The 25,974-nt window shown below is 47.2% G+C and overlaps 1 protein-coding gene across 1 annotated transcript in view; it reads right to left on the reverse strand.

Annotated features, from left to right (window-relative positions):
* Positions 1 to 25,974, reverse strand: part of LOC122552436 (pancreatic secretory granule membrane major glycoprotein GP2-like) — a 56,903-nt gene that overhangs the window by 15,865 nt on the left and 15,064 nt on the right. Inside the window, exons 4-6 of the mRNA XM_087983493.1 lie at positions 10,831 to 10,907; positions 10,572 to 10,736; positions 851 to 922 (exon numbers count right to left, since the gene is read on the reverse strand). Coding sequence (XP_087839619.1) covers positions 851 to 922; positions 10,572 to 10,736; positions 10,831 to 10,907 — 314 coding nt within the window. The remainder of the gene's footprint in view (positions 1 to 850; positions 923 to 10,571; positions 10,737 to 10,830; positions 10,908 to 25,974) is intronic.

The raw sequence follows: 25,974 nt of genomic DNA on the forward strand, positions 1-25,974 counted from the left end.
CCTCCCTCCCTCACTCTCTCCTCCCTCACTCCCTCCCTATCTCACCCCCTCACTACCTCACCCTCTCACTCACTCCCTCACCCTCTCACTCACTCCCTCACTACATCACCCCCTCACTCGCTCCTTCACTCCCTCACTACATCACCCCCTCACTCACTCCCTCACCCCCTCACTACCTCAACCCCTCCCTCACTCCTCACCCTCTCACTACCTCACTCCTCCCTCACCCCCTCACTCCCTCATCCCCTCACTACCTCATTCCCTACGCCCTCACTACCATACTCCCTCACTCTCTCTCCCTCCTCACATCCTCCCTCCTTCACTCCTTCCCTCACTCCCTCCCTCCCACACTCCCTCGCTACCACCTACTTCTGTCACTCATGATGAACTGACACTCATGGTGACATGGTGGCACAGTGGTTAGCACTGCTGCCTCACAGCGCCAGGGACCCGGGTTCGATTCCAGCCTCAGGCGACTCTGTGTGTGGAGTTTGCACGTTCTCCCCGTGTCTGTGCGGGTTTCCTCCGGGCGCTCCGGTTTCCTCCCCCACTCCAAAGATGTGCATGTTTAGGCCAATGTGAATTGGCCAAGATAAGTTGCCCATAGTGTTTGGGGATAGGGATTGGTTATGGGATGTGCAGGGCCTTAATCATCGGGTAGGGTGTTGGGCCAGGGTGGGACGCTCATCAGAGGGTCGGTGGGCTGAATGGCCTCCTTCCACATTGCAGGGATTCTAGGGTCTGTTCTCCAGTCAGTAAAACCTATCTGCCCGAGCAGAGATTGAGCGACACATTTGAGGACCGAATTTGGATCAAAGTTCATTTGGAATAAAGCGGTGAATCCTGTTACCTGACGATGTGTTGTGGTTTGGGTCCTCCAGTGTACTTGTCCAGGGTGCCAGAGTTGGGAATACAAATTTCTCTGTGAAGGAGAAAGAGGAACATGAGAGAATACCTAGGCCAGGGACAACGTGCTGCTGCTAATGCAGCTGATCCTGTGACTGCTCCCTCCCAGACAGGCTCCCTGCAGCTGCCAAACACATCAATGTTAACATTGCTTTTCTACAATGACGGGCATTGAGTTCTTATATCGGCTCACCTCTCCACAGGCGCTGCCGGAACGGCAGAGTGATTCCAGAAATTCCTGTATTTTTACCCAAACTGAAACCTCATTTCAGACCGTGAGGATTGCTCAGCCGATAGGATTGCAACAGATAAAATACCACATTCACCACAAAAAATACCACATTCACCGTAAAATTACCACATTCACCACAAAAATACCACATTCACCACAAAAATACCACATTCACCATAAAAATACCACATTCACCACAAAAAATACCACATTCACCGTAAAAGTACCACATTCACCACAAAAATACCACATTCACCACAAAAATACCACATTCACCACAAAAAATACCACATTCACCGTAAAATTACCACATTCACCACAAAAATACCACATTCACCACAAAAATACCACATTCACCATAAAAATACCACATTCACCACAAAAATACCACATTCATCACAAAAATACCACATTCACCACAGAAATACCACATTCAACACAAAAATACCACAGTCACCACAAAAATACCGTATTCATCGTAAACATACCACATTCACCACAAAAATACCGTATTCATCATAAACATAGCACATTCACTACAACAATACCACATTCACCACAAAAATACCACAATCACCACAAAAATACCGTATTCATCGTAAACATACCACATTCACTACAACAATACCACATTCACCTCAAAAATACCACATTCACCACAAAAATACCACATTCACCACAAAAATACCACATTCACCACAAAATACCACGTTCACCGTAAAAATACTACATTCACTGCAAAATACCACATTCACCATAAAATACCACAGTCACTATAAAATACCACAGTCACCATAAAAATACCACATTCACTGTAAAAATACCACGTTCATCACAAAAATACCACGTTCACCACAAAAATACCACATTCACCGCAAAAAGACCACATTCACTGCAAAAATACCACATTCACTGAAAAAATACCACATTCACCGCAAACATACCACATTCACCACAAAAATACCATATTCTCTGCAAACATAGTGTGAAAATCCATAAAATTGTGTAAATGTCACCCAAAAACTGCACTCATCACCAAAACACCACATCCATAATCAAAACACCGTGATCATGACCAAAACATCACAGGCATCACCAAAGTACCATGTTCATTACTAGAATACCAGGTAGATTAACCAAGCATTACAATCATTGCCAAATACTATGCACATCACCAAAACACCACAAATACCACCCAAACGCCAATCATATCACCCAAAATATTGCTCATCACCTAAATACCATGCTGATCCCAAACATCCCACCCACATTGTCACAATCCTAGTCCAACCTTCCCCCTCCTCTCACCAAATACAGAAGCAGAGAGAGAGGCTGTTAGAAAGTTTGTTTTGGCCTGAGAAGAGACGTAGTCTGTTTCTAAAGGTTGTGCTGTCAGTGAAGTAACCAGTTAATTACCACCAGAACCGTTGGAGGGGGACTGCTGTGTGGTGAAAATGCTGCGGGCTGTTGCGAGTGTATCCCTCAGTGAGAAAGCTGAGCAACGCATGATTCACTTATCCTTCGTACAGTGAACGGCTGGGGGGGGGGGGGGGGGGGTCCGTTCAGGGAACAGTGTACTGCCCCTGCCAGGAGGGAGAGATCAGACTGTCGTCTGTGTCAGCAGGACGTATGACAGGCCCCAGCTCCTCACAGCCTGAGCTTGGGTTGGAGCAGTGGAGTATTCAGGGGACAGAGAGTGTGGGAGACATGACTTACAGGGAAGGGGGGCACAGTCAGGTGCAGTCAGGTAGATGGGCATTGTGCACATTGGCACCAATGATAAAGATGGGGAAAGGGATGGGCTCCTGCAGAGAGAGGCTGGAAAACAGGACTTGCGAGGGGAGGAATCTCTGGGTTATTACCACAGCCACCGGCTAGTCCAGCAAGGAATAGAATAATATGACAGATGAAGATGTAGCAAAGCAGCTGGGGCAGGGGGTTCAGGGGGTCCTGGATTTCCCATACACCCAGATCATATCCGATACACCTATACTCCATCCCATATAACTGTACCCCATCCCATACACCTATACCCCATCCCATACACCAATACCCCATCCCATACACCTATACCCCATCCCATACACCTATACCCCATCCCATACACCTATACCCCATCCCATACACCTATACCCCATCCCATACACCTATACTCCATCCCATACACCTATACCCCATCCCATACACCTATACCCCATCCTATACACCTATACCCCATCCCATACATCTATACCCCATCCCATACACCTATACCCCATCCCATACACCTATACCCCATCCCATACACCTATACCCCATCCCATACACCTATACCCCATCCCATACACCTATACACCACCCCATACACCTTTCCACCATCCTATATGCCTATACCCCTTCCCATACATCTATACCCCACCCTATACGCGTATACCCCACCCCAAACGGCTATACACTACCCCTATATTCCAGCCCAAACAACTATACCCCATCCCATACACCTATACCCCATCCCATACAACTATCCACTATCCTATATGCCTATACACCATCTCATACATCTATATCGCATCCCATACAACTATCCACCATCCCATATGCCTATACCCCATCCCATACGCCTGTACACCACCCCATACGCCTATACACCACCGCATATGCCTATACACCATCCGATACACCTATACCCCATCCCATAGACCTATACCCCATCCCATAGACCGATACCCCATCCCATACACCAATACCCCATCCCATACACCTATACAACATCCCATATGCCAATACTCCATCCCGTATACCTATACCCCCATCCCGTATACCTATACCCCCATCCCATACACCTATACCCCCATCCCGTACACCTATACCCCCATCCCGTACACCTATACCCCCATCCCATACAACTATACCCCATCCCATACACTTATACCACATCCCATAAACCTATTCTCCATCCCATATACCTTTACCCCATCGCATACATCTATACTCCATCCCATACACCTTTACACCATCCCATAGACCTATACCCCATCCCATACACCTATACCCCATCCCATACAACTCTACCCCACACCATACACCTAAACACCATCCCATACACCTATACCTCTTCCCATACACCTATATCCCATGCCATGCATCAATACTCCATCCCATAAACCTATACACCATCCCATACAGTTATACACTATCCCATACAGTTATACCCCATCCTATACACCAATACCCATCCCATACACCTATACACCATCCCATAGACCTAAACACCATCCCATACACTATACCCATCCATACACCTATACACCACCCCATACATCTATACCCCATCCAATACACCTATACACCATCCCATACATCTATACCTATCCCATGCGCCTGTACTCCATCCCATACTCCTATACCCCATCCCATACTCCTATACCCAATCCCATACTCCTATATCCCATCCCAGACAATTATACACCATCCCATACAGTTATACACCATAAAATACACGTATACCCCATCCCATACACTAAAACCCCATCCCAGACAACTATACAGCATCCCATACACCTGTACACTATCCCATACAGTTATACCCCATCCTATACACCAATACCCCATCCCATAAACCTATACACCATCCCATACACCTATACTCCTTCCCATACAGCTAAATACTATCCCATACAGTTATACCCCATCCCATACACCAATACCCATCCCATACACCTATACACCATCCTATAAACCTATACCCCTTCCCATGCAGCTATACACTATCCCATACAGTTATACCCCATCCTATACACCAATACCCCATCCCATACACCTATACCCCATCCCAAAAACCTATACCCCATCCCAAAAACCTATACACCATCCCATACACCTATACACCATCCCATACACCTATACACCATCCTATACACCAATACCTCATCCCATACACCAATAATCCATCCCATACACCAATAATCCATCCCATACACCAATAATCCATCCCATAAACCTGTACTGCATTCCATAAATCTGTACTCCATCCCATAAACCTATACTCCATCCCATAAACCTATACCCCATCCCATACAACTATCCACCATCCCATACAACTATCCACCATCCCATAGACCTATACCCCATCCCATAGACCTATATCCCTTCCCATAGAGCTATACACTATCCCATACAGTTATACTCCATCCTATACACCAATACTCCATCCCATAAAACTATACCCCATCCCATAAAACTATACCCCATCCCATAAAACTATACCCCATCCCATACACCTATACCCCATCCCATACACCTATACCCCATCCCATACACCTATACCCCATCCTAGATAACTATACCCCATCCCATACACGTATATACCATAAATTACACCTATACCCCATCCCATACACTAATACTCCATCCAAGACAACTATACACTATCCCATACAGTTATAGCTGAAATGTGTTGCTGGAAAAGCGCAGCAGGTCAGGCAGCATCCAGGGAACAGGAGAATCAATGTTTCGGGCATAAGCCCTTCTTCAGGAATGAGGAAAGTGTGTCCAGCAGGCTAAGATAAAAGGTAGGGAGGAGGGACTTGGGGGAGGGGCTTTGGAAATGCGATAGGTGGAAGGAGGTCAAGGTGAGGGTGATAGGCCGGAGTGGGGTGGGGGCGGAGAGGTCAGGAAGAAGATTGCAGGTTAGGAAGGTGGTGCTGAGTTCGAGGGTTGGGACTGAGACAAGGTGAGGGGAGGGGAAATGAGGAAACTGGAGAAATCTGAGTTCATCCCTTGTGGTTGGAGGGTTCCCAGGCAGAAGATGAGGCACTCTTCCTCCAACTGTCGTGTTGCCATGGTCTGGCGATGGAGGAGTCCAAGGACTCCACTGGTCCTCACCTACCACCCCACCAACCTCCATGTACAACGTATCATCCGCCGCCATTTCCACCATCTCCAAACGGACCCCACCACCAGTGATATATTCCCCTCCCCTATCAGCATTCCAAAAAGACCACTCCCTCCGTGACTCCCTCGTCAGGTCCACACCCCACCAACCCAACCTCCACTCCCGGCACCTTCCCCTGCAACCACAAGAAATGCAAAACTTGCGCCCACACCTCCCCCCTCACTTCCCTCCAAGGCCCCAAGGGATCCTTCCATATCCGCCACAAATTCATCTGCACCTCCACACACATCATTTATTGCATCCGCTGCACCCAATGTGGCCTCCTCTATATTGGGGAGACAGGCCGCCTACTTGCGGAACGTTTCAGAGAGCACCTCTGGGACACCCGGACCAACCAACCCAACCACCCCGTGGCTCAACACTTCAACTCCCCCTCCCACTCCACCAAGGACATGCAGGTCCTTGGACTCCTCCATCACCAGACCATGGCAACACGACGGTTGGAGGAAGAGCGCCTCATCTTCCGCCTAGGAACCCTCCAACCACAAGGGATGAACTCAGATTTCTCCAGTTTCCTCATTTCCCCTCCCCCCACCTTGTCTCAGTCAAATCCCTCAAACTCAGCACCACCTTCCTAACCTGCAATCTTCTTCCTGACCTCTCTGCCCCCACCCCAGTCTGACCTATCACCCTCACCTTGACCTCCCTCCACCTATCGCATTTCCAATGCCGCTCCCCCAAGTCCCTCCTCCCTACCTTTTATCTTAGCCTGCTGGACACACTTTCCTCATTCCTGAAGAAGGGCTCATGCCCGAAACGTCGATTCTCCTGCTCCTTGGATGCTGCCTGACCTGCTGCGCTTTTCCAGCAACACATTTTCAGCTCTGATCTCCAGCATCTGCAGTCCTCACTTTCTCCCATACAGTTATACCCCACCCTGTACGCCAATACCCCATCCCATACACCTATACCCCATCCCAAACACCTATACCCCATCCCATACACCTATACCCTAGGTGTATGGGATGGGGTCAAGGTGTATGGGATGGGGTCAAGGTGTATGGGATGGAGTATTGGTGTATGGGATGGAGTATAGGTGTATGGGATGGGGTATAGGTGTATGGGATGGGGTATAGGTGTTTGGGATGGGGTAAAGGTGTATGGGATGGAATATAGGTGTATGGGATGGAGTATAGGTGTTTGGGATGGGGTATAGGTGTTTGGGATGGGGTATAGGTGTATGGGATGGGGTATAGGTGTATGGGATGGGGTATAGGTGTTTGGGATGGGGTATAGGTGTATGGGATGGGGTATAGGTGTATGGGATGGGGTATAGGTGTATGGGATGGGGTATAGGTGTATGGGATGGAGTATAGGTGTATGGGATGGGGTAAAGGTGTATGGGATGGGGTATAGGTGTATGGGATGGGGTATAGGTGTATGGGATGGGGTATAGGTGTATGGGATGGGGTATAGTTTTATGGGATGGGGTATAGGTGTATGGGATGGGGTATAGGTGTATGGGATGGGGTAAAGGTGTATGGGATGGGGTAAAGGTGTATGGGATGGGGTATAGGTGTATGGGATGGGGTATAGGTGTATGGGATGGGGTATAGGTGTATGGGATGGGGTATAGGTGTATGGGATGGGGTATAGGTGTATGGGATGGGGTATAGGTGTATGGGATGGGGTATAGGTGTTTGGGATGGGGTATAGGTGTATGGGATGGGGTATAGGTGTATGGGATGGGGTATAGGTGTTTGGGATGGGGTATAGGTGTATGGGATGGGGTATAGGTGTATGGGATGGGGTATAGGTGTTTGGGATGCGGTATAGGTGTATGGGATGGGGTATAGGTGTATGGGATGGGGTATAGGTGTATGGGATGGGGTATAGGTGTATGGGATGGGGTATAGGTGTTTGGGATGCGGTATAGGTGTATGGGATGGGGTAAAGGTGTATGGGATGGGGTAAAGGTGTATGGGATGGGGTAAAGGTGTATGGGATGGGGTATAGGTGTATGGGATGGGGTATAGGTGTATGGGATGGGGTATAGGTGTATGGGATGGGGTATAGGTGTATGGGATGGGGTATAGGTGTATGGGATGGGGTATAGGTGTATGGGATGGGGTATAGGTGTATGGGATGGGGTAAAGGTGTATGGGATGGGGTATAGGTGTATGGGATGGGGTATAGGTGTATGGGATGGGGTATAGTTTTATGGGATGGGGTATAGGTGTATGGGATGGGGTATAGGTGTATGGGATGGGGTAAAGGTGTATGGGATGGGGTATAGGTGTATGGGATGGGGTATAGGTGTATGGGATGGGGTAAAGGTGTATGGGATGGGGTATAGGTGTATGGGATGGGGTATAGGTGTATGGGATGGGGTATAGGTGTATGGGATGGGGTAAAGGTGTATGGGATGGGGTATAGGTGTATGGGATGGGGTATAGGTGTATGGGATGGGGTATAGGTGTTTGGGATGGGGTATAGGTGTATGGGATGGAGTATAGGTGTATGGGATGGGGTATAGGTGTTTGGGATGGGGTATAGGTGTATGGGATGGGGTATAGGTGTATGGGATGGGGTATAGGTGTATGGGATGGGTATAGGTGTATGGGATGGGGTATAGGTGTTTGGGATGGGGTATAGGTGTATGGGATGGGGTATAGGTGTATGGGATGGGGTATAGGTGTATGGGATGGGGTATAGGTGTATGGGATGGGGTATAGGTGTATGGGATGGGGTAAAGGTGTATGGGATGGGGTATAGGTGTATGGGATGGGGTAAAGGTGTATGGGATGGGGTATAGGTGTATGGGATGGGGTATAGGTGTATGGGATGGGGTAAAGGTGTATGGGATGGGGTATAGGTGCATGGGATGGGGTATAGGTGTATGGGATGGGGTATAGGTGTATGGGATGGGGTAAAGGTGTATGGGATGGGGTAAAGGTGTATGGGATGGGGTAAAGGTGTATGGGATGGGGTATAGGTGTATGGGATGGGGTATAGGTGTATGGGATGGGGTAAAGGTGTATGGGATGGGGTATAGGTGTTTGGGATGGGGTATAGGTGTATGGGATGGGGTAAAGGTGTATGGGATGGGGTATAGGTGTATGGGATGGGGTATAGGTGTATGGGATGGGGTATAGGTGTATGGGATGGGGTATAGGTGTATGGGATGGGGTATAGGTGTATGGGATGGGGTATAGGTGTATGGGATGGGGTAAAGGTGTATGGGATGGGGTATAGGTGTATGGGATGGGGTAAAGGTGTATGGGATGGGGTATAGGTGTATGGGATGGGGTATAGGTGTATGGGATGGGGTATAGGTGTATGGGATGGGGTATAGGTGTATGGGATGGGGTATAGGTGTATGGGATGGGGTATAGGTGTATGGGATGGGGTATAGGTGTATGGGATGGGGTAAAGGTGTATGGGATGGGGTAAAGGTGTATGGGATGGGGTAAAGGTGTATGGGATGGGGTATAGGTCTATGGGATGGGGTATAGGTGTATGTTTATTTCATGACATTTTGGGAAGTTAGGGAAGATATTGAGGGGACCCTAGCAGAGATTAACAGCCACAGGTGAGGTGCTAGAAGTCTGGAGGGTGGCTGACATTGTGCTGTTATTTTGGTCAGACAAACCAGGACAGGACTTCATGGTATGACCGTGAGAAATGTTTTCAGACAGAGAGAGTCCTAAGGGTGCATGGACAGATCTTTGGGAGTGGTGTTACAAGTAGACAAGGGGCTGAAGAAAGCGTTTGGTACACTTACCTTCATCAGTCAGAGAATTGCTTTGGGGTTTCACGTTAGAGCAGTACAAGACATTGGTAAGGCCAGAGTTGGAGTTCTCCGAACAATTCTCGTCACTCTGCTCCAGAACAGATGTGATTAAACTGGAAAGGGTGCAGAAGAGATTTGCAAGGTTGTTACGGAGACTGGAGGGTTTGAGTTTAAAGGACAGGTCCGGGAATCTTTTCCCTGGAGGGTAGCAGGCTGAGGGGAGTCCTGAGGGTCATAGATAAGGTGAAGCCAGTCGCCACACAACGCCAGGTTATAGTCCAACAGGGTTCATTGGAAATCACAAGCTTTCAGAGCGCTACCCCTTCCTCAAGTGAGGTGTCAGGTGGTTACCTGAGGAAGGGACAGCGCTCCGAAAGCTTGGGATTTCCAATCAACCTGTTGGACTGGAACCTGGAGTGGTGTAGCTGCTGACTTTGTCCACCCCAGTCCCACACCGGCCCATCCACACCATGACTAAGATGAAAGGCCAAAGCCAGACACTATTGACTGAAGGTGAGAGGGGAAAACATCTGAAAGGGATTTGAGGGACAATGTTTTCACACAGAGGGTGGTGCGGGTGTGGAATGAGAGGAAGAAGATGAGGTGGTTACAGCTCTAACATTTGAAAGACAGTTGGACAGGTCCATGAATGGGAAAGGTCTCAAGGGATATGACCAAGCACAGGCAAACGGGACTACTTCAGTTGAGGACACCTGGTCAGCATGGAGGTGTTGGGCCGAAGGGTTCTATTAAAAACAGCAACGTACCTGTGCAATATGCCAGAGAACAGGCAGGAGGTGGCTTCAACTCATAAACAAAGTAATTGATGCATCTCTTCACCCTTATTGTCTGGGTCCATTGGCAAGGATTGCTATTCCAGTTGAAACACACTGTCCTCACTACTGCTCCCTGCTCCACTGTGGGATGAGAACCTGAGATGAGGTTGAGAAGCAGAGCAGACTGTAACCATCATGAGTATTGTTGAACATCAAATGTAAAATATGATTTAATACAATCTGAAAGTACCATTTAACCAGCCTGAGGCATGTGTGGAGCAATGATTCTTTGGGACAATGGTCTCAGGTATCCTCAACTTTTCATTGCTGAAAGAACAATCACAGAATTGGTAACTTTACGGAGACAAAAAGGACAAGAACAATCCACGCGGGCAACACTCAACAGATCGGGCAGCATTTCTAGGAGAGAGAGAGAGAGAGAGAGACAGAGAGACAGAGAGAGAGAGAGAGAGACAGAGAGAGAGACAGAGAGAGAGACAGAGAGAGAGAGACAGAGAGAGAGACAGAGAGAAAGAGACAGAAAGAGAGACAGACAGAGAGAGAGAGAGAGAGAGAGAGAGACAGAGAGAGAGAGAGAGAGACAGAGAGAGACAGAGAGAGACAGAGAGAGAGACAGAGAGAAAGAGACAGAGAGAGAGACAGACAGACAGAGACAGAGAGAGACAGAGACAGAGACAGAGACAGAGACAGAGACAGAGACAGAGACAGAGAGAGAGAGAGACAGAGACAGATAGAGAGACAGGCAGGCAGACAGACAGAGTGTTTGCTTCATGTCGTGATGGCCCTTCAGCAGGGTTGAAGATTTATCACAAAACCAAATATTGATTCTCTTCCCTTGTCTCCACAGGGAGGTGCTTGACCTGCTGAGTAATTTCAGCATGCTTTCCGTTTTTATTGCAGGTTTTCAGCGCCTGCATTTGCTAACTGATAGAAAGAATAACGAACCCCAGGCTCATTCCACTGATGTTGAGATATCCGAGAAGACTTCTCCCTCTCTGTCTGCATTCTATGTTCACTTCACTCCCAAAGGCTTGGAGAGTGGCAAACAAGTTTATTCAGGAAAGGTTGTGCTGATATTAACCAAGGATTCATTGACACTAACCAAAATGAAATAAAGAATGAGAACATGTGGAGTTCACTTGAAACTCATGAAGTCAATGGTTAGATGATTAGAAAAGTCATTGGTCTTAATGTGTTTCTGCATCTGTTTGGATTAAGTGCTGTATCTCAAATAAAAAGGAACTAAACTGTCACATTTGAAAGGCATTTGAGGGACAACGTTTTCACACAGAGGGTGGTGCGTGTATGGAATGAGAGGAAGAAGATGAGGTGATTACAGCTCTGAAAAGCTGGAGTCTTGGTTTAAAACAGACACAGTGAATTTGATGTAACATGGAGTATTTATCAGCTAAAGCAGTGCTTGATCATAGAACTGTGTGGTTGATTGACATAAAGGTGGCAACATGAACAAGCTAAAACTGAGGTCAACATTCAGTAAAACTCAAAAGGTGTGCCTTTTCCCAAGGAGAAACAAGGAACCCTCATAAGTAATTGATCAAATAAGGAATGCTGGATCATAGGCTTATGATATTAGCCAATAGTCAAACTGATCAAATGTCTGTACACTGGACAGCAGCAATGCTTGTCCACACAATTTTGCTAGAGCAGAGAAAGGGTATAATAAAGTTTATCTCAGAGTGATAGTGTTACAACACGGGGTAAACCCTCCTGCTTAATTTAAACCAACAACACAGAAAAGATTTATCCCGTGCAGTAATCTGTGAAAATTCAAGTGGCCAAGGCCTATTTAAAGTAGAGCTGAAATTGTGTTGCTGGAAAAGCGCAGCAGGTCAGGCAGCATCCAAGGAACAGGAGAATCAACGTTTCGGGCATGAGCCCTTCTTCAGGAATGAGGAAAGTGTGTCCAGCAGGCTAAGATAAAAGGTAGGGAGGAGGGACTTGGGGGAGGGGCGTTGGAAATGCGATAGGTGGAAGGAGGTCAAGGTGAGGATGATAGGCGGAGGGGGGGGTGGGGGCGGAGAGGTCAGGAAGAAGATTGCAGGTTAGGAAGGAGGTGCTGAGTTCGAGGGTTGGGACTGAGACAAGGTGGGGGAGGGGAAATGAGGAAACTGGAGAAATCTGAGTTCATCCCTTGTGGTTGGAGGGTTCCTAGGCGGAAGATGAGGCACTCTTCCTCCAACCGTCGTGTTGCCATGGTCTGGCGATGGAGGAGTCCAAGGACCTGCATGTCCTTGGTGGAGTGGGAGGGGGAGTTGAAGTGTTGAGCCATGGGGTGGTTGGGTTGGTTGGTCCGGATGTCCCAGATGTGTCTCCCCAATATAGAGGAGGCCACATCGGGTGCAGCGGATGCAATAGATGATGTGTGTGGAGGTGCAGGTGAATTTGTGGCGGATATGGAAGAATCCCTTGGGGCCTTGGAGGGAAGTAAGGGGGGAGGTGTGGTCGCAAGTCTTGCACCTCCTGCGGTTGCAGGGGAAGGTGCTGGGAGTGGAGGTTGGGTTGGTGGGGGGGTGTGGACCTAACAAGGGAGTCACGGAGGGAGTGGTCTTTTCGGAATGCTGATAGGGGAGGGGAGGGAAATATATCCCTGGTGGTGGGGTCTGCTTGGAGGTGGCGGAAATGACGGCGGATGATGCGCTGTACATGGAGATTGGTGGGGTGGTAGGTGACGACCAGTGGGGTTCTGTCCTGGTGGTGATTGGAGGGGCGGGGCTCAAGGGCGGAGGAGCGGGAAGTGGAGGAGATGTGGTGGAGGGCATCGTCGATCACGTCTGGTGGGAAATTGCGGTCCTTGAAGAAGGAGGCCATCTGGGTTGTACGGTATTGGAACTGGTCCTCCTGGGAGCAGATGCGGCGGAGATGAAGGAATTGGGAGAATGGGATAGCGTTTTTACAGGGGGCAGGGTGGGAGGAGGTGTAGTCTAGGTAGCTGTGGGAGTCGGTTGGTTTATAGTAAATGTCCATGTTGATTCGGTCGCCCGAGATAGAAATGGAAAGGTCTAGGAAGGGGAGGGAGGAATCTGAGACGGTCCAGGTGAATTTGAGGTCGGGGTGGAAGGTGTTGGTAAAGTGGATGAACTGTTCAACCTCCTCGTGGGAGCACGAGGCAGCGCCGATACAGTCATCGATGTAGCGGAGGAAAAGGTGGGGGGTGGTGCCAGTGTAGCTGCGGAAGATGGACTGTTCCACATATCCTACGAAGAGGCAGGCATAGCTGGGGCCCATGTGGGTGTCCATGGCAACTCCTTTGGTTTGGAGGAAGTGGGAGGATTGGAAAGATAAGTTGTTCAGGGTGAGGACCAGTTCAGTCAGTCGAAGGAGTGTGTCAGTGGAAGGGTACTGGTTGGTACGGCGGGAAAGGAAGTAGCAGAGGGCTTTGAGTCCTTCGTGATGGGGGATGGAGGTGTACAGGGTGATACGATGTATATGGAGGTTGGTGGGGTGGTAGGTGAGGACCAGTGGGGTTCTGTTACGATGTATATGGAGGTTTCCTATTTAAAGTAAAGTTAACCACTTTATTTCTTAAAGTATAACAGAGAATAATTAACTAACAACTATTTACAATGCCTTTCTCTTACCTATCATTTACTTTAGCTTCTGTAATACCAGTCCGATAAAACCCCCAATTAAGATTTACAGAAAAATTGAAATGTTAAAACCAGCCAGTGGTCGAATCTTCTCATTATCTTTGTCGGAAGATTGGCTTTCCAGGTCATTGTTGAGGTTTTTCTCTGTGCAAACCCCTTCTCCAGACAGATACCTCTCAGAGAGGTCTGACTAGCAGTGTATAGCTGTTGGTCTTGAGGCAGTTCTCCTCCCAAATGTTCAATTTTCTGCTGGCCTTATAACCCCAAAGCATCGGATTGTGTCATTGGCTTTTAAGATTGTCAATACACTCAATTTAAACTGGATTGGAGTTTGGTATTTTTCGGGGTATAATTTAAACTGATTGGTCTAACTCGAACCTGTTTTGTTGTTTCCAGGTAACCAGTTCCCCCAGTAGCTGGAGCACATGTGGCATTATGTCTTGTTGTATTTTGCAATGTATATGTATGAATATAAATATAGTGGGCGGCACGGTGGCACAGTGGTTAGCACTGCTGCCTCACAGCGCCAGAGACCCGGGTTCAATTCCCGCCTCAGGCGACCGACTGTGTGGAGTTTGCACATTCTCCCCGTGTCTGCGTGGGTTTCCTCCGGGTGCTCCGGTTTCCTCCCACACTCCAAAAATGTGCAGGTTAGGTGAATTGGCCATGCTAAATTGCCTGTAGTGTTAGGTGCAGGGGTAAATGTAGGGGAATGGGTCTGGGTGGGTACGCTTCGGCGGGTCGGTGTGGACTTGTTGGGCCGAAGGGCCTGTTTCCACACTGTAAGTAATCTAATCTAATCTAATCTAAATGTTTGTAATATATATGTATGTATGTATATACATGATTGTAATAGAAGTGTGTATAAATGTTTGTAATATATATTTTTTTAGATTCCCTACAGTGTGGAAACAGGCCCTTAGGCCCAACCAGTCCACACCGACCCTCCGAAGAGTAACCCAACCAGACCCATTCCCCTCTGGCTAATGCACCTAACACTATGGGCAATTTAGCATGGCCGATTCATCTGATCTGCACATCTTTGAACTGTGGGAGGAAACCGGAGCACCCAGAGGAAACCCACGCAGACACGGGGAGAACGTGCAAACTCCACACAGTCAGTCGCCTGAGGCGGGAATCCCTTGTGCTGTGAGGCCACCATGCTGCCCCATATGTATGTGTATATAAACGATTGTTTTATGTATATGTATATGTGTATAGATATAAATGTTTGTAATATGTGTGTATGAAGATAAATGATTGATGGATAGAAATATATATATATATGTATGTATATAAATAATTGTAATATATGTGTATATAAATGTGTATATAAATGATTTGGAGTGAAATATGGATGGTCTGATTAGTACGTTTGTGGATGAAGCAAAGATTGAGAGAGCTGCAGGAAGCACAGAGGATTATCAGAGGAAAGAGCAGCTTACAGATGGGCAGAGAAATAGCAGATGGACTTTAAGGAACACAAATGTGAGCTGAATCATTTTGGAAGGGCTATTGCTGGAGGGGAGTATACAGCAAATGGCAGAACGCTTAGAAACATCAATATCAGAGGGAACTAGTAAGTCGATCCACAGTTCCTTGACATGGCAGCGAGAGTGGATAAGGTGGTGACGATGGGGTGTGGTGTGGTGGGGTGGGGTGGGGTGATGATGGGATGGGGTGGGGTGGGGTGGGGTGGGGCGTGGTGACGATTGGGTGGGGTGTGGTGGGGAGGGGTGGGGTGATGATGGGATGGGGTGGGGTGGGGTGGGGTGGGGCGTGGTGACGATTGGGTGGGGTGTGGTGGGGAGGGGTGGGGTGATGATGGGATGGGGTGGGGTGAGGTGGGGTGTGGTGACAATGGGGTGGGGTGGGATGGGATGGGGTGGGGGGTGCTGACGATGGGGTGGGGTGCGGTGGGGTGGGGTGGGGTGTGGTGTGGTGACGATGGGGTGGGATGGGGAGGGGTGTGGTGGGGTGGGGTGGGGTGTGGTGACGGTGGGGTGGGGTGACGGTGGGGTGGGGGGTGATGTGGTTGCTTCCAATACCTTAAGGCAGAGATGATATACATTGCATGTGACTGTTCCGGCTGGATAGACGACCTTTGGGATATTGTTCACGGTTCTGGTCACCACATTACCAGAAGGTTGTGAAGGCTTTAGACAGGCCACAGGAAAGGGTTATCCTGATGGTGCCGGGTTTACAGGGTACTCCCTATGGTTTACAGGGTATTCCCTATGGTTTACAGGGTATTCCCTATGGTTTACAGGGTACACCCTATGGTTTACAGGGTATTCCCTATGGTTTACAGGGTATTCCCTACGGTTTACAGGGTATTCCCTATGGTTTATAGAGTACTCCCTATGGTTTACAGGGTATTCCCTATGGTTTATAGAGTACTCCCTATGGTTTACAAGTTACTCCCTATGGTTTACAGGGTGCTCCCTATGGTTACAATTTACTCCCTATGGTTTACAGAGTATTCCCTATGGTTTATAGAGTACTCCCTATGGTTTACAAGTTACTCGCTATGGTTTACAGGGTGCTCCCTATGGTTGTAAGTTACTCCCTATGGTTTACAGAGTATTCCCTATGGTTTATAGAGTACTCCCTATGGTTACAAGTTACTCCCTATGGTTTACAGAGTATTCCCTATGGTTTATAGAGTACTCCCTATGGTTTACAAGTTACTCCCTATGGTTTACAGGGTATTCCCTATGGTTTATAGAGTACTCCCTATGGTTACAAGTTACTCCCTATGGTTTACAGAGTATTCCCTATGGTTTACAGGGTGCTCCCTATGGTTACAAGTTACTCCCTATGGTTTACAGGGTATTCCCGATGGTTTATAGAGTACTCCCTATGGTTTACAAGTTACTCCCTATGGTTTACAGGGTGCTCCCTATGGTTACAAGTTACTCCCTATGGTTTACAGGGTACTCCCTATGGTTTACAGGGTATTCCCTATGGTTTATAGAGTACTCCCTCTGGTTTACAGTGTACTCCCTATGGTTTACAAGGTACTCCCTATGGTTTACAGGGTATTCCCTACGGTTTACAATGTACTCCCTATGGTTTACAGGGTACTCCCTATGGTTTACAGTGTACTCCCTATGGTTTACAGGGTACTCCCTATGGTTTACAATGTACTCCCTATGGTTTACAGGGTACTCCCTATGGTTTACAAGGTACTCCCTATGGTTTACAGAGTACTCCCTATGGTTTACAGTGTACTCCCTATGGTTTACAGGGTACTCCCTATGGTTTACAGTGTACTCCCTATGGTTTACAGAGTACTCCCTATGGTTTACAGTGTACTCCCTATGGTTTACAGGGTACTCCCTATGGTTTACAGTGTACTCCCTATGGTTTACAGGGTACTCCCTATGGTTTACAATGTACTCCCTATGGTTTACAGGGTACTCCCTATGGTTTACAAGGTACTCCCTATGGTTTACAGAGTACTCCCTATGGTTTACAGTGTACTCCCTATGGTTTACAGGGTATTCCCTATGGTTTACAGGGTACTCCCTATGGTTTACAGGGTATTCCCGATGGTTTATAGAGTACTCCCTATGGTTTACAAGTTACTCCCTATGGTTTACAGGGTACTCCCTATGGTTTACAGGGTATTCCCTATGGTTTATAGAGTACTCCCTCTGGTTTACAGTGTACTCCCTATGGTTTACAAGGTACTCCCTATGGTTTACAGGGTATTCCCTACGGTTTACAATGTACTCCCTATGGTTTACAGGGTACTCCCTATGGTTTACAGTGTACTCCCTATGGTTTACAGGGTACTCCCTATGGTTTACAATGTACTCCCTATGGTTTACAGGGTACTCCCTATGGTTTACAAGGTACTCCCTATGGTTTACAGAGTACTCCCTATGGTTTACAGGGTACTCCCTACGGTTTACAGGGTACTCCCTATGGTTTACAGGGTACTCCCTATGGTTTACAGTGTACTCCCTATGGTTTACAGAGTACTCCCTATGGTTTACAGTGTACTCCCTATGGTTTACAGGGTACTCCCTATGGTTTACAGTGTACTCCCTATGGTTTACAGGGTACTCCCTACGGTTTACAGGGTACTCCCTATGGTTTACAGGGTACTCCCTATGGTTTACAGGGTACTCCCTATGGTTTACAAGGTACTCCCTATGGTTTACAAGGTACTCCCTACGGTTTACAAGGTACTCCCTACGGTTTACAGGGTACTCCCTATGGTTTACAGGGTACTCCCTACGGTTTACAGGGTACTCCCTATGGTTTACAAGGTACTCCCTACGGTTTACAAGGTACTCCCTATGGTTTACAGGGTACTCCCTATGGTTTACAGGGTACTCCCTATGGTTTACAAGGTACTCCCTACGGTTTACAGGGTACTCCCTATGGTTTACAGGGTACTCCCTATGGTTTACAGGGTACTCCCTATGGTTTACAAGGTACTCCCTATGGTTTACAGGGTACTCCCTACGGTTTACAAGGTACTCCCTATGGTTTACAAGGTACTCCCTATGGTTTACAGAGTACTCCCTATGGTTTACAAGGTACTCCCTACGGTTTACAGAGTACTCCCTATGGTTTACAAGGTACTCCCTATGGTTTACAAGGTACTCCCTACGGTTTACAGAGTACTCCCTATGGTTTACAAGGTACTCCCTATGGTTTACAAGGTACTCCCTATGGTTTACAAGGTACTCCCTATGGTTTACAGGGTACTCCCTATGGTTTACAAGGTACTCCCTATGGTTTACAATGTACTCCCTACGGTTTACAGAGTACTCCCTATGGTTTACAAGGTACTCCCTACGGTTTACAAGGTACTCCCTATGGTTTACAGGGTACTCCCTATGGTTTACAAGGTACTCCCTACGGTTTACAGAGTACTCCCTATGGTTTACAGGGTACTCCCTATGGTTTACAAGGTACTCCCTATGGTTTACAGGGTACTCCCTATGGTTTACAGGGTACTCCCTATGGTTTACAAGGTACTCCCTATGGTTTACAAGGTACTCCCTACAGTTTACAAGGTACTCCCTATGGTTTACAAGGTACTCCCTATGGTTTACAGGGTACTCCCTATGGTTTACAGAGTACTCCCTACGGTTTACAGAGTACTCCCTACGGTTTACAGGGTACTCCCTATGGTTTACAGGGTACTCCCTATGGTTTACAAGGTACTCCCTATGGTTTACAAGGTACTCCCTACGGTTTACAGGGTACTCCCTATGGTTTACAGGGTACTCCCTACGGTTTACAAGGTACTCCCTATGGTTTACAAGGTACTCCCTATGGTTTACAAGGTACTCCCTACGGTTTACAGGGTACTCCCTATGGTTTACAGGGTACTCCCTACGGTTTACAAGGTACTCCCTATGGTTTACAGGGTACTCCCTATGGTTTACAAGGTACTCCCTATGGTTTACAAGGTACTCCCTATGGTTTACAGGGTACTCCCTATGGTTTACAGAGTGCTCCCTATGGTTTACAAGGTACTCCCTACGGTTTACAGAGTACTCCCTACGGTTTACAGGGTACTCCCTATGGTTTACAGGGTACTCCCTATGGTTTACAGGGTACTCCCTATGGTTTACAAGGTACTCCCTATGGTTTATAGAGTACTCCCTATGGTTTACAAGGTACTCCCTATGGTTTACAGGGTACTCCCTACGGTTTACAAGGTACTCCCTATGGTTTACAGAGTACTCCCTATGGTTTACAGGGTACTCCCTATGGTTTACAAGGTACTCCCTATGGTTTACAGGGTACTCCCTACGGTTTACAAGGTACTCCCTATGGTTTACAGAGTACTCCCTATGGTTTATAGAGTACTCCCTATGGTTTACAGAGTACTCCCTATGGTTTATAGAGTACTCCCTATGGTTTACAAGGTACTCCCTATGGTTTACAGGGTACTCCCTACGGTTTACAAGGTACTCCCTATGGTTTACAGAGTACTCCCTATGGTTTACAGAGTACTCCCTATGGTTTACAGAGTACTCCCTATGGTTTACAGGGTGCTCCCTATGGTTTACAAGGTACTCCCTACGGTTTACAAGGTACTCCCTATGGTTTACAAGGTACTCCCTATGGTTTACAGAGTACTCCCTATGGTTTACAGAGTACTCCCTATGGTTTACAGAGTACTCCCTATGGTTTACAGAGTACTCCCTATGGTTTACAGGGTGCTCCCTATGGTTTACAGAGTACTCCCTATGGTTTACAGAGTACTCCCTATGGTTTACAAGGTACTCCCTATGGTTTACAGGGTACTCCCTATGGTTTACAAGGTACTCCCTATGGTTTACAAGGTACTCCCTACGGTTTACAGGGTACTCCCTACGGTTTACAGTGTACTCCCTATGGTTTACAGGGTACTCCCTACGGTTTACAGGGTACTCCCTATGGTTTACGAGGTACTCCCTATGGTTTACAGGGTACTCCCTATGGTTTACAGGGTACTCCCTATGGTTTACAAGGTACTCCCTATGGTTTACAGGGTACTCCCTATGGTTTACAGGGTACTCCCTATGGTTTACAGTGTACTCCCTATGGTTTACAGGGTACTCCCTACGGTTTACAAGGTACTCCCTACGGTTTACAGGGTACTCCCTATGGTTTACAGGGTACTCCCTATGGTTTACAGGGTACTCCCTACGGTTTACAAGGTACTCCCTATGGTTTACAGGGTACTCCCTATGGTTTACAAGGTACTCCCTATGGTTTACAAGGTACTCCCTATGGTTTACAGGGTACTCCCTATGGTTTACAGAGTGCTCCCTATGGTTTACAAGGTACTCCCTATGGTTTACAGGGTACTCCCTATGGTTTACAGGGTACTCCCTATGGTTTACAAGGTACTCCCTATGGTTTATAGAGTACTCCCTATGGTTTACAAGGTACTCCCTATGGTTTATAGAGTACTCCCTATGGTTTACAAGGTACTCCCTATGGTTTACAGGGTACTCCCTACGGTTTACAAGGTACTCCCTATGGTTTACAGAGTACTCCCTATGGTTTACAGAGTACTCCCTATGGTTTACAGGGTGCTCCCTATGGTTTACAGGGTGCTCCCTACGGTTTACAAGGTACTCCCTATGGTTTACAAGGTACTCCCTATGGTTTACAGAGTACTCCCTATGGTTTACAGAGTACTCCCTATGGTTTACAGAGTACTCCCTATGGTTTACAGAGTACTCCCTATGGTTTACAGAGTACTCCCTATGGTTTACAGGGTGCTCCCTATGGTTTACAGAGTACTCCCTATGGTTTACAGAGTACTCCCTATGGTTTACAAGGTACTCCCTATGGTTTACAGAGTACTCCCTATGGTTTACAAGGTACTCCCTACGGTTTACAAGGTACTCCCTATGGTTTACAGAGTACTCCCTATGGTTTACAGAGTACTCCCTATGGTTTACAGAGTACTCCCTATGGTTTACAGGGTGCTCCCTATGGTTTACAAGGTACTCCCTATGGTTTATAGAGTACTCCCTATGGTTTACAAGGTACTCCCTATGGTTTACAGGGTACTCCCTATGGTTTATAGAGTACTCCCTATGGTTTACAAGGTACTCCCTATGGTTTATAGAGTACTCCCTATGGTTTACAAGGTACTCCCTATGGTTTATAGAGTACTCCCTATGGTTTACAAGGTACTCCCTATGGTTTATAGAGTACTCCCTATGGTTTACAAGGTACTCCCTATGGTTTACAGGGTACTCCCTATGGTTTACAAGGTACTCCCTATGGTTTACAGGGTACTCCCTATGGTTTACAAGGTACTCCCTATGGTTTATAGAGTACTCCCTATGGTTTACAAGGTACTCCCTATGGTTTACAAGGTACTCCCTACGGTTTACAAGGTACTCCCTATGGTTTACAGAGTACTCCCTATGGTTTACAGGGTACTCCCTATGGTTTACAAGGTACTCCCTACGGTTTACAGGGTACTCCCTATGGTTTACAGGGTACTCCCTATGGTTTACAGGGTACTCCCTATGGTTTACAGGGTACTCCCTATGGTTTACAAGGTACTCCCTACGGTTTACAAGGTACTCCCTATGGTTTACAGAGTACTCCCTATGGTTTACAGGGTACTCCCTATGGTTTACAAGGTACTCCCTACGGTTTACAAGGTACTCCCTATGGTTTACAGAGTACTCCCTACGGTTTACAGAGTACTCCCTACGGTTTACAAGGTACTCCCTACGGTTTACAGGGTACTCCCTATGGTTTACAAGGTACTCCCTACGGTTTACAGGGTACTCCCTATGGTTTACAAGGTACTCCCTATGGTTTACAGAGTACTCCCTATGGTTTACAGTGTACTCCCTATGGTTTACGAGGTACTCCCTATGGTTTACACGGTACTCCCTACGGTTTACAGAGTACTCCCTATGGTTTACAGTGTACTCCCTACGGTTTACGAGGTACTCCCTATGGTTTACGAGGTACTCCCTACGGTTTACAGAGTACTCCCTACGGTTTGCAAGGTACTCCCTATGGTTTATAAGGTACTCTCTATGGTTTACAGAGTACTCCCTATGGTTTACAGGGTACTCCCTATGGATTACAAGGTACTCCCTATGGTTTAGAAAGTACTCCCTACGGTTTACACGGTACTCCGTACGGTTTATAAAGTACTCCCTATGGTTTACACGGTATTCCTTATGGTTTACAGAGTACTTCCTATGGCTTACAAGGTACTCCCTACGGTTTATGAGGTACTCCCTATGGTTTACAGGGTACTCCCTACGGTTTACAGGGTACTCCCTATGGTTTACAAGGTACTCCCTACGGTTTACAAGGTATTCCTTATGGTTTACAGAGTATCCCTATGGTTTACAGGGTACTCCCTATGGTTTACAAGGTAATCCCTATGGTTTACAGGGTACTCCCTATGGTTTACGAGGTACTCCCAATGGATTACAAGGTACTCACGATGGCTTACAGAGTACTCCCTATGGTTTACAGGGTACTCCCTAGTTTACAGTGTACTCCATACGGTTTACAGTGTACTCCCTATGGTTTACAGTGCACTCCCTATGGTTTACAGGGTACTCCCTATGGTTTACAGTGCACTCCCTATGGTTTACAGTGCACTCCATACGGTTTACAGTGTACTCCCTATGGTTTACAAGGTACTCCCTAGTTTACAGGGTACTCCCTATGGTTTACAGTGCACTCCCTATGGTTTACAGTGTACTCCCTATGGTTTACAGTGCACTCCCTATGGTTTACAGGGTACTCCCTATGGTTTACAGTGCACTCCCTATGGTTTACAGTGTACTCCCTATGGTTTACAGGGTACTCCCTAGTTTACAGGGTACTCCCTATGGTTTACAGTGTACTCCCTATGGTTTACAGGGTACTCCCTATGGTTTACAGTGCACTCCCTATGGTTTACAAGGTACTCCCTATGGTTTACACGGTGCTCCCTACAGTTTACAGGGTACTCCCTATGGTTTCAAGGTACTCCCTATGGTTTGAAGTGTACTCCCTATGGTTCACAAGGTACTCCCTCTGGTTTACAAGGTACTCCCTATGGTTTACACGGTGCTCCCTACAGTTTACAGTGCACTCCCTATGGTTTACAAGGTACTCCCTATGGTTTACACGGTGCTCCCTACAGTTTACAGGGTACTCCCTATGGTTTCAAGGTACTCCCTATGGTTTGAAGTGTACTCCCTATGGTTTACAGGGTACTCCCTATGGTTTACAGGGTACTCCCTATGGTTTACAAGGTACTCCCTATGGTTTACAGAGTACTCCCTATGGTTTACAAGGTACTCCCTATGGTTTACAGAGTACTCCCTATGGTTTACAGGGTACTCCCTATGGTTTACAGGGTACTCCCTATGGTTTACAAGGTACTCCCTATGGTTTACAGAGTACTCCCTATGGTTTACAGGGTACTCCCTATGGTTTACAGGGTACTCCCTATGGTTTACAAGGTACTCCCTACGGTTTACAAGGTACTCCCTACGGTTTACAAGGTACTCCCTATGGTTTACAGGGTACTCCCTATGGTTTACAAGGTACTCCCTATGGTTTACAGGGTACTCCCTATGGTTTACAGGGTACTCCCTATGGTTTACAAGGTACTCCCTATGGTTTACAGGGTACTCCCTATGGTTTACAAGGTACTCCCTATGGTTTACGAGGTACTCCCTATGGTTTACAAGGTACTCCCTATGGTTTACAAGGTACTCCCTATGGTTTACAGGGTACTCCCTATGGTTTACAGGGTACTCCCTATGGTTTACGAGGTACTCCCTATGGTTTACGAGGTACTCCCTATGGTTTACAAGGTACTCCCTATGGTTTACGAGGTACTCCCTATGGTTTACAAGGTACTCCCTATGGTTTACAGAGTACTCCCTATGGTTTACAGGGTACTCCCTATGGTTTACAGGGTACTCCCTATGGTTTACAAGGTACTCCCTATGGTTTACAAGGTACTCCCTACGGTTTACAGTGTACTCCCTACGGTTTACAAGGTACTCCCTATGGTTTACGAGGTACTCCCTATGGTTTACAGAGTACTCCCTATGGTTTACGAGGTACTCCCTATGGTTTACGAGGTACTCCCTATGGTTTACAAGGTACTCCCTACGGTTTACAAGGTACTCCCTATGGTTTACGAGGTACTCCCTATGGTTTACAGAGTACTCCCTATGGTTTACAAGGTACTCCCTATGGTTTACGAGGTACTCCCTATGGTTTACAGAGTACTCCCTATGGTTTACGAGGTACTCCCTATGGTTTACAAGGTACTCCCTATGGTTTACAGGGTACTCCCTATGGTTTACAGGGTACTCCCTATGGTTTACAAGGTACTCCCTATGGTTTACGAGGTACTCCCTATGGTTTACAAGGTACTCCCTACGGTTTACAGAGTACTCCCTACGGTTTACAGGGTACTCCCTATGGTTTACAGGGTACTCCCTATGGTTTACAGGGTACTCCCTATGGTTTACGAGGTACTCCCTATGGTTTACGAGGTACTCCCTATGGTTTACGAGGTACTCCCTATGGTTTACAAGGTACTCCCTATGGTTTACAGGGTACTCCCTATGGTTTACGAGGTACTCCCTATGGTTTACAAGGTACTCCCTATGGTTTACAGGGTACTCCCTATGGTTTACGAGGTACTCCCTATGGTTTACGAGGTACTCCCTATGGTTTACGAGGTACTCCCTATGGTTTACAGGGTACTCCCTATGGTTTACGAGGTACTCCCTATGGTTTACAGGGTACTCCCTATGGTTTACGAGGTACTCCCTATGGTTTACAAGGTACTCCCTATGGTTTACAGGGCACTCCCTATGGTTTACAGGGTACTCCCTATGGTTTACAGTGCACTCCCTATGGTTTACAGTGCACTCCCTATGGTTTTCAGGGTACTCCCTATGGTTTACAGTGCACTCCCTATGGTTTACAGTGTACTCCCTATGGTTTACGAGGAACTCCCTATGGATTACAGGGTGCTCCCTACGGTGTACAGAGTACTCCCTATGGTTTACAGGGTACTCCCTATGGTTTACAGGGTACTCCCTATGGTTTACGAGGTACTCCCTATGGTTTACGAGGTACTCCCTATGGTTTACGAGGTACTCCCTATGGTTTACAAGGTACTCCCTATGGTTTACAGGGTACTCCCTATGGTTTACGAGGTACTCCCTATGGTTTACGAGGTACTCCCTATGGTTTACGAGGTACTCCCTATGGTTTACAAGGTACTCCCTATGGTTTAC

This window comes from Chiloscyllium plagiosum, unplaced genomic scaffold (genome assembly GCF_037043375.1).
Source record: "Chiloscyllium plagiosum isolate Xiang-an unplaced genomic scaffold, Cpla_swu_hap1 HiC_scaffold_45, whole genome shotgun sequence".
Classification (NCBI taxonomy): domain Eukaryota; kingdom Metazoa; phylum Chordata; class Chondrichthyes; order Orectolobiformes; family Hemiscylliidae; genus Chiloscyllium; species Chiloscyllium plagiosum.